At 37.4% G+C, this 11,607-nt stretch overlaps 2 protein-coding genes across 2 annotated transcripts in view; one reads left to right on the top strand and one right to left on the bottom strand.

The window, feature by feature from the left end:
* Positions 1 to 1,260, bottom strand: part of LOC121297422 (immunoglobulin lambda-1 light chain-like) — a 3,509-nt gene extending 2,249 nt beyond the window's left edge. Inside the window, exons 1-2 of the mRNA XM_041223741.1 lie at positions 1,185 to 1,260; positions 784 to 1,077 (exon numbers count right to left, since the gene is read on the bottom strand). Coding sequence (XP_041079675.1) covers positions 784 to 1,077; positions 1,185 to 1,230 — 340 coding nt within the window. The 5' untranslated portion in view covers positions 1,231 to 1,260. The remainder of the gene's footprint in view (positions 1 to 783; positions 1,078 to 1,184) is intronic.
* ift81 (intraflagellar transport 81 homolog) overlaps positions 1 to 11,607 on the top strand; it is a 30,162-nt gene that overhangs the window by 449 nt on the left and 18,106 nt on the right. The window contains exons 2-9 of the mRNA XM_041223740.1: positions 5,227 to 5,345; positions 6,142 to 6,305; positions 6,477 to 6,580; positions 7,125 to 7,305; positions 7,577 to 7,666; positions 7,967 to 8,032; positions 8,339 to 8,449; positions 8,830 to 8,914. Coding sequence (XP_041079674.1) covers positions 6,162 to 6,305; positions 6,477 to 6,580; positions 7,125 to 7,305; positions 7,577 to 7,666; positions 7,967 to 8,032; positions 8,339 to 8,449; positions 8,830 to 8,914 — 781 coding nt within the window. The 5' untranslated portion in view covers positions 5,227 to 5,345; positions 6,142 to 6,161. The remainder of the gene's footprint in view (positions 1 to 5,226; positions 5,346 to 6,141; positions 6,306 to 6,476; positions 6,581 to 7,124; positions 7,306 to 7,576; positions 7,667 to 7,966; positions 8,033 to 8,338; positions 8,450 to 8,829; positions 8,915 to 11,607) is intronic.

Below are 11,607 nucleotides of genomic sequence, written 5' to 3'. Positions count from 1 at the left end.
TAAGGCACTTGATTATTAAGCAGAGCTTTCTGTATCAAAAACAATCGTGAGAAAGAGTTTCTGAGGGCATTTTACTCTGCGTTAAGCAACTTCACTCAGTTATCGTAGTTTTTATTTGTTGGTGCTTTTCTAAAAGCAGCTATAATAATAAAGACACTGTTATTAAATGATCACATGACAGACCCCTTCTACATATTCCATTGATTAACCAGCCAGTCAAGCAGAAGAACATTTGGAGACACATGGAAACACGTTGGTTTGGCGATACTCTCACGAGGTGGTTAGGTTCATGTAGCGTTTGTTTGCATCCAGTGTTGTAACTTTGGTTTCAAAAGTGAGGGGAGGGGGGGGGGGGGGGGGGGGCAGTTTCTGTAGCTGTAACAATTCAATTCTCAAGTTGATGTGCTGCGGGCTGAGGCAGGAAAATAGGTAGTTTGCAGCAGCAATTTTTATTGCCAATTGTAAATTCAACAATATCAGTCGGGCAGTAGGGATTTCATATGTTATATTAGTCCTTCAATTTCTGAAATATTGCTTGGTATCAAATCAAAGTTTCACCCAAGAAAACAATAATGTTTAAACTGTATACAGAGTTAAAGCATGCCTGTGTGTTTTTAGTTCATGTTAACCAATGGTTATAAAAGAGTTTGTGGAAATGATGACATTTGTTATGTGTCAACTGTGCAGTGCTGCTTCCTGTTGCAAAGCCCTGGAGGTTTTTGTACTGGTGCTCTGTGTGACTGTGCCACTGTGTGATTTTGCCTGAGTTTGGGTGCCACACACCACAGTAATAATCAGCATAGTCATCTGCTTCTACACTGGAGATGGTTAAATGACAGGCATTGCCAGCAGTGTCTTTAGATGCAAAAAAGCGATCAGGAGCTGCAGAGTCCTTTTCAGAGTTGGATTTGTAGCGTAGAAGATATCTCGGGGTGCTTCCATGTTTCTGCTGGTACCAGTTTACCCAGTAACCAGTAATGACATAACCATCGCTCATGGTACAGAGGATCTGGGCACTCTGCCCTGGTGAAACCGACACTGACGATGTCTGAGTCAAGACAGGCTGGGCGTCGACACCTGAGGGAAAGAATAAAAGAAACATCACTTTGTGTTCACTTGATTTAACCATTCAGCCTACAGGAGTTATTAAAGCAGATTTGACATTTGAATAGAGAACGCCTTACCTGCAATACAGGCCAGTAAAGCACAGATACAACTCAGAGTTAACATTGTGAGTGGGTTAGAGGCTCTAAAACAGATCTGAAAAGAAAATCCCAGTTGATTGTGTCTCTTGCTCAGCAGCTCTTTAAAGAGCTCAGCCTGTCTTTTTCTTGCTATGCAAACCACATGCAAATAAAGGCTAATAGTTGCCAACATTTGTTACAGAGTCAGTGTTTACTCCAGTGTTTCAAATACCATGATCAATCGTCAAGATTTCCTAGGTACAGGAATCACAAGATAATCACCTGGCTCTTGGGATAAGTAACATTATTATATAATTCTTCCGCAAATATATAAACAGCCGGGACAAACTGAAAGCCGTTCATCTTTTGAAGCATATTGTTATTTCATAGCCTAGTTAATAGCCCTAAAAGCAACAGAATATGGACTCAGTTATTTTAAAAGGGTTCCATCATTTAAGAACAAAGAGCAGCAGCAATATCAGAAGATCCTCCTCAGAAGCTATTTGAGTTAATGCAATGCACATCAAAGCAGCAAATCAGTAAAGGCAAGCACTGCTCAGTCTGCAGGAGGCCTGTCGTTTGCAGGATTGATCTCATACTCGTTGTGCTGAGATAACAATAGTATCACATTGCCCTATAGGTCTCAGTAGTGAGGAGGGTGGTGAGCTTCCAGGAATATTACTGGAAGTGGAATGACATCGCAGAGCAAGTGGAATCTGCAATCACTCAGAAACCGTTCCATGCTGTAACGGGCTGCAGTGTTAGATTTAATTTTCTTTCTGTAGACTTTGTACAGGTGTTGGGATTTGTTTTAGTTTTTGATAAGATCAGCATTTTGCAATGGGATTGTGTAATAAATGGAAGATGTAGTGTATGGGACTGGGGTTTGTGCACCCATGTTCTCATGTGTGTGTTCGGATGTGTGATTGATTGTGTCAGAGTCCCACACATCACTGTACTAATCAGTGAGGTGCAGACATTCCTGGAAGTGTCTTGTGCTCCAAAAAACAAAAGCAATCAGGAATCCCACTGCTAGTTGTGGAACTGTAATACTGTTCCAAAGTAATCCACCTGATAGCAATCCTGCTGGGTGTGCATGTAGTGAAACAAGCCATTTGTGGCAGCGGGCGGTTCAGCTGCATTAGCATGACTTTTGTCTTCTTGTTATCCTCCTTGTTGAAGCAAAGGAAAACTTTAATACATATGTCTTTCATTAAAGTGGACATACACAAAGGCATTTATCTCAACTAAGTTTGAACTCTGTAGAAAACAATATAAAAAAAAATCTAATTGAATTAACTTTTTTTTTTTTTTTTTTACTAATTTATTGCGTGCACTTATATTCCAAAGTGCTTTTTTTAACTAAAAGGTTGAATTGTGTTCCAAGTATCCTTAGACTTAGAGTCAAGCTGAGTAATTTTCACAACATAACAGTGCTGTGAAAATCTCACTTCCCTTTTTGTCAGTGTCTCAGAGGTAGTTAGTAAAATCATAGCTATTCTGGGTATGGTACCTTCCCTTTGATGAAGTGCAAAATTAAAATAGACCGCCTGACCGTCTATATTTTCCAACAAGCAATCTGCTGCCCTGTTATAATTGCAGTTCCCCATAGTCTTAAATGTAGTACTGTACTTCATTTTGCACGCCTGCTGGTGGGAATACAGTGTTACATACATTGTTACATTTTTGTTTTTAATAAAATGTTACCAGTATAACGAAACAGTATGTGAGCAAAACATTTCTTAATTATTGTTTTATATGTTCATTTTATGTTCTTTTTTGGTGTTTATTTTCTGTTTTTTTTCTTTTTATTGATGGCCAAAAATATGTGTTTATCAAGGCATTTTTTTATACTCTCTGAAAAGTACTGTACTGGAGTTTTGATGCGTTGGTGCAAGAAGGCATGTTCATTTAACCCAGCTGATGGGTACCTAGGATACGTACAACACAATACAGGTGTCAGTTGCATGCAAGGTAGGTCACCAGGTCCCACAGTATGTGAAATATACAATATACCGCAAATACTTTTTAATGTGCATACTTCTGTAAAATATAAGCAGTTCATTACCATCTCATGGACATTGTTGTTCAACCAAATGAGTCAGTCTGCATGCTACAGGAGGAGACCATACAAGCAGTAATTACATTTACAAACTGATCTGGCTGAATTCCAACCCACAAGCCTGAGGTCTAAACTTTGCAAGTGACTGCATTAGCCACGCCAGTCCAGGTGCAACATTTGACAAATCACACTGGGACATTGAATCTGGTGTTAAATGGTCTATTTTAGATTGGTGTGCACCACAGGGACTTTACCTTCCCCAGAATAACGGTAATTTGACTATATGCTCTGTACTCGGCACTGACACGCACCCAAAGAGGAAGTGAGATGTCATAGTTTGATGGCCAGGCAGTGCAAATGAAAACATCAAGCTAATTCAGCATCAGAAGCTCAAACCTGCCACAGATGCTTAGTTTCACTAATACATTCATACACGCCGCAAACTCTTTCAAATGAAGAGATCTGGACAGGGGAGGCCCCATGCATTCTTTCAAAGAAATTGCTTCTCCACACTGCCTAATCCGCACAGCTCACCCATAATGTTTGGATTCGTCCTGATAACAGGAACACTGTCTGGGTACGACAGGCTTTGTAGCTTATCTGTGCATCATAGAAGAAAGATTACAGCCACCCCTCCCCAATAATAGCTCCAATATTGTAATATGTTGTATTATTTGTGTGCTTCCCTCAGGTGTCGGCGCCCAGCCTGTTTTGACTCAGACATCGTCAGTGTCGGTTTCACCAGAACAGAGTGCCCAGATCACCTGTAGCATGAGTGATGGTGATGTCATCACTGGTTACTGGGTGAACTGGTACCAGCAGAAACATGAAAGCACCCCGAGCTATCTTCTACACTACAAATCCAACTCTGAAAAGGGCTCTGCAACTCCTGCTCGCTTTTCTGTATCAAAAGACACTGCTGGCAATGCCTGTCATTTAACCATCTCCAGTGTAGAAGTAGGGGACTATGCTGAGTATTATTGTGAAGTGTGGCACCCAAAATCAGGCAAACACACACAGCGGTGTGATCTAATGGAGAACTGGTAAAAAAAACACCCAATAACACACAATGTATCAGCCATTCAGAACATGCATTAAACCAATGCCATGCGCTGCATATTAGAGACCATAGTGAGAGAACAATACCCAAGGATAGTGGTTGGGGCCGGTCTTAAGTGATAGTGGTCTGTGTATCTGAAAAGGGAGGCATTTGACTCCCCATGACACCCCATTGCATAGTTTACTCTGAAATAAGTTAGACACACCTATGCACCTGTTGTGGCTCAACCTTTTATATAGCAGAAGTCTATCTAAACCCAAATATATGCTCTAGGTTACCGCTCCATATAGGTAAATTATTTGAATAAATGTTAGCTAAAATGTTCCTTTATGGAACTGAGTACTGTAATGGTTAATAACAGAAATAATTTTAGTACATTATGTTGGCTATGGTATAGAGCACTAACCCAAAAGTTGCCCAGAAACAACTTTTTTATTTGTTTGACTGCAAATTAAGTTAATTGAATGCATTCGTTTTATATGGTTTAATGCTATTTATAAATAATATACTCCTATAAATGTTAATTACCATCAGAGTCCTAATGTTTTAATGGTTTCACATTCAGCCCATGTTAAAATATAACCTATATAGTCTTTCCAAAATGTGATCACAATGTAACAGAAACACCAATAGCCTCCTATTGCTACACGCTGCAGCACATGCAGACTGTCAAGTTTGAAAACGCGCACAGTTTGGTAAAAACCAGTTTGTAATCCTTTTTATATATATATATATATATATATATATATATATATATATATATATATATATATATATATATATATATATATATATATAGATCAAGGTTTTTGGTATATTAAAACGAGAAATAAACTACAGTGACTCTGCAAGACAAGGACCTCACCAGTATAACAATGATATAACTACAATGATAAAGGGTTAACGTTTCGTCCCAACAGGAAGTACAGCACCACTTCCTGCTAGCAACCATTCTAAACTGTTGTTGGTTTCCAAGACCGAGAAATCACAGAAGGAAGTCTGACGGTGGATATTGTGTTTCTACAGCAGGGTGTTTGTTGTAAGTAAATAGTATAATTTTTTATTTGCCTTGATTAATGGAAAAACCGTGTGATAGCGCCTTTTTTAATATAGTGTTGTTTTTATTATTATTATTTAGAATATGCCGTTTATTCAGTGTAGGCCGTATATGATATAACTTGAAAAAAATATTATTAAAGTATTATTACACGAGTTTTAAGTTTTTTTCGGTAGTTGCGCATACACTTTGTAGTTACGGTATGCTAACACTACAGCAATGGCAAGATTTCTAGATTGTAATAATACGAAGTCTTCATCTGTGAAGAGATGGAGACTGGCCCAATTAGGTGAATACGTTACGTGAGCAGCTTTCTTGTATCCCATAGCATATGGAAGTCTAACTATATTGTATTTCAAGAGTGATAATTGTACTATCAGCAATGCCACAATAGTCTTATGCCTTCCTATTGCTTCAAATTGTGCTATTGTAGTCTTAAGATATTAATGCATTTTGGTCGTTATCCTTTTGCAAGACCTTATTTTGATAAAATTCCACCGACAATATACATATAACACATTTTTCACAGGGATGGAAATAAGACTCCCATTTTACAACAGTTTGACCCATTCCTGGTTTTACTGTGAGTTGAATCAGATGCACCTGAGATTGTTACCTATACACTGGAGCTAATCAAGCTCCTAGTAAAACCTGAAACTGGTTAATCTGCTATGCAATAGAAGTCTTATTGCCATCCCTGTTTGAGCAATATACATTGTAATTTGTCATTATGATATGTATTGTAAATGTAAAACATATGCATATCTTCATTTTTTAGCTGTCTGCTGCACTCTCAAAATGAGTGAACAGATAAAATCCATTGTGGAGCAGCTCAATAAGGAGCCCTTCAAGAAAAACTTCAACCTGATCACATTCGACTCTCTGGAGCCCATGCAGCTGTTGCAGGTTCTCAATGATGTTCTGGCTGAGATTGACCCCAAGGTGAATACCTGGTGACATTACTGTAACATCCATCAGATCTGTGTATTACTATAACATTCATCAGATCTGTGTATTACTGTAACATCTATATGTGTGGTCACTCCCCATTAGCACCAATTACCCAACTGGGGAATGGCCACACCAGCTTTACATTTGTTTTTTCTACAACAGCAAAGTATTGATATTCGAGAGGAAATGCCAGATCAGACTGCCAAGCGCATGTTCGGTCTGCTTGGAATGATGAAGTACAAGCCACCTGGAAACAATACAGATACGTATGTTTTGTTCTTTTTACTGAATTATGTTGCCCTCCATTATATTGCACCCAGAACTACTGCATGATGTTAACATTCATTTGATGTTTATCTGAGGTGCAGTCCATTTTTCACCATTCAGAGCAATCCACTTTCTAACCCTTTGAATTGAATAAGAGCATACACAGCAGTCCTATATAAGCATGCATAATACTAAAAATACTAAGGTAGGTTGTCCTTAACTTTATTCAACACTAAAAACAACAAACTTCTTTGTTTTCTTTATTTATTCAATACAGCATTCCAAAGCAACTTTTTTTTTTCATATCTCTGATTAATTCTATTAAATTGAATGCAAAGGTAGCAGAATGCATAATATTTGATAGACCAAATCCATGTCCTGGATGCATTTCAAAAAGAACCTGATTAAGAACACGTCAATGCTACTGTAATGCCAGGGGGAAAAAAATAACACTTCTTAATTTGATTATATGTCTTTAAGCAGATACTGTGAACAATATCCCATTTTCAAGATGATTAATGCTTTTTATTTTTGTTTTTGCAGAAGTAGCTTTCGTCAAGGCCTGGTGACCGGCAGTAAGCCTGTCATTCACCCTATACTCTACTGGCTACTACAGCGGACCAATGAGCTGAAGAAGAGAGCTTATCTGGCCCGCTTTCTGATGAAGCTGGAAGTCCCTGGAGAGTTTCTGCAGGACGATGTTGTTGCCGACACATACCACCAGGTGAGCTGACTGCTAAGCAGAATTGTGTTGATAGCGCAGATAAATAAAAGATTCACAGAACGTCCCTTTCAACTGAGAATGATATGCTCCTTGTATTTATGGGGTTGCTTTCACTAATGCATAATGATTGCATCCATGTTTACACATGTAAATAATCAGTGGAGTAAGTATAGAACAAAAGTACATTATTGTCACAACTGAAGAGGGCTGTTTGTATTAGTTTTTATTTGTTTAACTTCATAAGTGATGTTTTCTCTATTTAATATTTTAGTATGGAGAGCTGGTCGAAGGATTCAAAACCTTACACAAGGAATGTGAGCATCTGAGGAGTTCTGGTTTCTCTACTGCAGAAATCCGAAGGGTAACGAAACAAAGTATTACCTGTGTACAGTATATTGTGATTGAGTCAGGGTTTCCCTGTAAACTACATTAAAGTCAATCAAATGTCACCATATTATTGGTTCCTATTTACTGTATATATTTATAAAATAATTTCAAACAAAGTATGAATATGCATATATATTAACAGTAAAGAAAAGTAAAGTTTGTATTTTCTGTCCCCTGATTAAGCAGCACCACACAATACACAGCTTTTCTTTTAAGTGAGTTGAGCTGTAATCGCAAGGACGTACAGCTGATTTTCCAGGCTTATTTTTTTCAGGATATTTCTGCAATGGAGGAAGAGAAGGATCAGCTTGTCAAGCGAGTGGAGCGGCTAAAGAAAAGAGTAAGGCTGCTAACACTGTGAAGTCAGAATCCTTGGCATCCTATTAAACGCGTGCCATTACAGGGATCAAAATGAGTTTGAACTAACAGGATCACGTATCAAGCTGACAGCAAAGATTTTACCCGATGACAGGAAAGGTCAAGTGTTTATTCGAGTAATAATCTAGTGGTATTCTGAGCAGTGCTCCCGGTATAGTAATTAGACACCGGACATATATTCTTAAGTAAATTTGTTATGAAACTCAATCTTCTGTGTAAGATTTTTTTTTTCTGCCAGTTATCTGTAGTGTGGCTATTTGTGCTGTAGGTGGAGACAGTGTCCAATAACCAGAGAATGCTTGAACTGGCTCGGCAGCTACGTGTGGAAAAGGAGAGAGAGCTGTCTCTCGCACAGCAGAAGCAAGAGCAGAAAAACCAGGTACTGCGAACAAAAGATCAGCTTTTCCTTTGGTGCTACTTCAGAAAACAAATCACTGCAACACTAATTAATGGTGTAGTGTCCCATATAGTACCTTTTTAAAGAAGTAGCTAGTGTAAATCTTAAATTTCTGTACCAAGGTGAAGAAGGTTGTTACCAGAACGGAAAATGCATTTGAGGTGCTCACAAAAGATATTATGAAACTCTGTTTTTACTCTTTCAAAGTTTATATGTTTATTTTAGAACCCCCAATACTGATGAATAAAAGCCCTGTTCTGATCTAATTTGCAAATTGGGTTTTTCACAATGTAAATTTTAATAGCTGACGGTAGAGGATTGATTTGTCTTTTTTTTTTTTTTTTTGTTTGGCAACTTTAAAGCTGTTTCTTGCAGAGCAAAGGCTGCAGAGATCGCAACTGCAACTGAAGGACCTTCGACAGGCAGCAGCAGATGCAAAGCCCGAGAGTAAGCACGTATTAAAACACTATTGTTTTCAGTCTTGTACCAGTGCCAAAATAAGTGCATAGGGCAAGGGGTGACAAAGAAGCAAAAGCGCAGATCATGTTGCTTAACTGTAAACTGTTCCAGATAAATTTAAGTACAATGACCTTGCTTAGCTTTGATGTAAATGCTCATCCAATGCATAGCCCTCAATACTACTAAGTACTGTCCACTCTATAAAGTTTCCATACTGTATATGAAATGGTTCAGTTCTAGGAAATTCATTTACTGGTATCTATATTTGCATGCAATATGTTGTATATTGCGGCCCCTATTGTAGCAGAGCACTGATATAAGTTGCTTTAAATGTTTGATGGAAAAGCAGCAATACAACCTTTTCACTTAACTGGATTATTCTGCTCCCCAGTTCCCTCATCCAGTGTAAAGACAGTGCAGAAAAAAAAACTGCAAAAAGGTGTAACTGAGCTTCACTTCCTGGAGAACCTTTAATTTTTAGTTGGAATTCTTTGCAAATATATTTTTTATGGTCTGTGTATTGTATAACATTGCTGGGCTATTTTATAATTGTCCAAGAATGTAATTGTCTGAATTGTCTATGTTGTTCTTGAGACAGTACTAATCTTCAGAATATACGTTCTCCTTTACAATATAGATTTTCAGTCTGGTTTCATCCTCTGTGCCTTTCAGAGATCCTGGGGAATTGCTGTTCTCAAGAACTGGCAACGATACATTGATCAATTAAATGGGAAAATGAGACAATTTAACTTTGATAAAATATCTTAAATATGGGACAACAGAGCTTTAAAGTAAAGGATTACAGTATATGACGTTTAGATTTCTCTCCCTTTGTTTTTTTTTTTTTTAATCCCTATTTAAATTTTATTTAAAAAAACAGTTGGCTGCAGCGTATTCAATATATTCTTGATGTAAGCTTTTTACAATGCATAGATTTGGAGAGAAATTCTTGGGATTTTTGTATGTTTATTTTCAAGCTTCTATCTTGTACCTACATATATTTATATCACAGTCTTTTTGTCATGGAATAAATTCCAAACACACTCACCAGACTAGAATATGAAAACCAAAAATAACTTTATTAGCTGTCAGGATATATATATAATATATATATATATAGATATATATATATATATATATATATATATATATATATATATATATATATATATATATATATATAAAAAAATTTAATAACCTAAACCTGTATGATAGCTTGAAAAGGGGCCCTAAAGCCTTGTAAAATAAACACAAACACAATACTGTACTCATAAAGTTTAAATTGAGTTAGTTTCCATAGAGATATTGCTGTCCTGTAAAAAGCCATTTTATTAACTCCCCTTTGCTTTTGTCAAGCACAGGGTATCCAGTGTTGCTCTCACTGATTTAAATAAATGTCGTATCCCACGAGGGATTATTATACAGTGCACACTTGACATGCAGCACAATGTTGAATTTTATTACAGCCATTTTAAAAACAAGCACTTGTCACTGTTTCAAGGTATGTTTTGTTTTATCTTATTATGCAACTGGGTGCTATATTCACCATGTCCATGGGTATGAAGATGATAAGAGATAAAATATAAATGCTAGGATATTTATAGTGTGAAAATCGCCACATCACACATAACAGCATGTTCGGTTTATGTGTTTTTTGTTTTGACGATCAGTTCAGTTTACTCGCTTTGCAATCTTTTCATTTTTTTTTCAAAGGCAGTTTGTTTTTCTTCAAGAATTAGATTGAAAAATGACTTGTATGGTTGCATTACCATTATTGAAATTAGCAGGTGCGGGGGCATAATGCACCAGACGTGGTTGTTTTGCATGAGCGAGGCTGATCAAAGGTACTGTATCGCCTGCTGAAGCTAATTTAGAAAATCTGCAGTGCCGAGAAAGTTTGTGAACCCCAATGATAATTATTCTTTTCTTAAATATCCAGTAGGGTTTGTATTAACCAATTCCATGTCTTTTGAAACAAAATGATGTATGAATTAGACAAACAATAAGTAATTAAGATTTGGGTTTGTGAAAAAGTAAGTGAACTCCTGGTTTTATCAGCTCAATGGGGATAATTAGACTCTGGTGTTTAAATAATTAGGTAGCTCTTCAGGGGTATGTTTGGGAGGCCTACCCTATATAAAGATCAGAAATTTTGAGTTTGGTCTTCACCATACAGGTGTGTGGAAACACGTCATACCACGATCAAAATAAATCTCAGAAAAAGTTATTGATGCTTATCAGTCTAAAAAGGGTTACAAAACCATTTGTAAGGATTTCGGGCTCTGTCAGACAGATGGAGAAAGTTCAAGACCACAGTAACTCTACCCAGGAGCGGTCGTCCTACCAAAGTCTTTCCAAGAACAAACTGGAAAATCATCAATGAAGTCACAAAGAACCCCAAAGTAAAATCTGCAGGCCGCTCTCGCCTTGGCTAATGTGAATGTTCATGACTCAACTATCAGAAAAAGACTGAACAAGAATGGTGTTCATGGAAGGATAGCCAGGAAGAAACCACTGCTCTCTAAAAAGAGCATTGCTACCTGTCTGAAGTTCATCAAAGTGCACATAGATGATTCACAAGACTTCTTCTCTGGACAGATGAGTCAAAGGTAGAACTTTTGGGCCTCAATGAGAAACATTATGTTTGGCGAAAACCAAACACTGCGTTTGAACAGAAGAAC

This window comes from Polyodon spathula, chromosome 22 (genome assembly GCF_017654505.1).
Source record: "Polyodon spathula isolate WHYD16114869_AA chromosome 22, ASM1765450v1, whole genome shotgun sequence".
Lineage (NCBI taxonomy): Eukaryota > Metazoa > Chordata > Actinopteri > Acipenseriformes > Polyodontidae > Polyodon > Polyodon spathula.
Note: the sequence above shows the minus strand (reverse complement) of the source record. Positions and strands in the feature narration are given on the sequence as shown.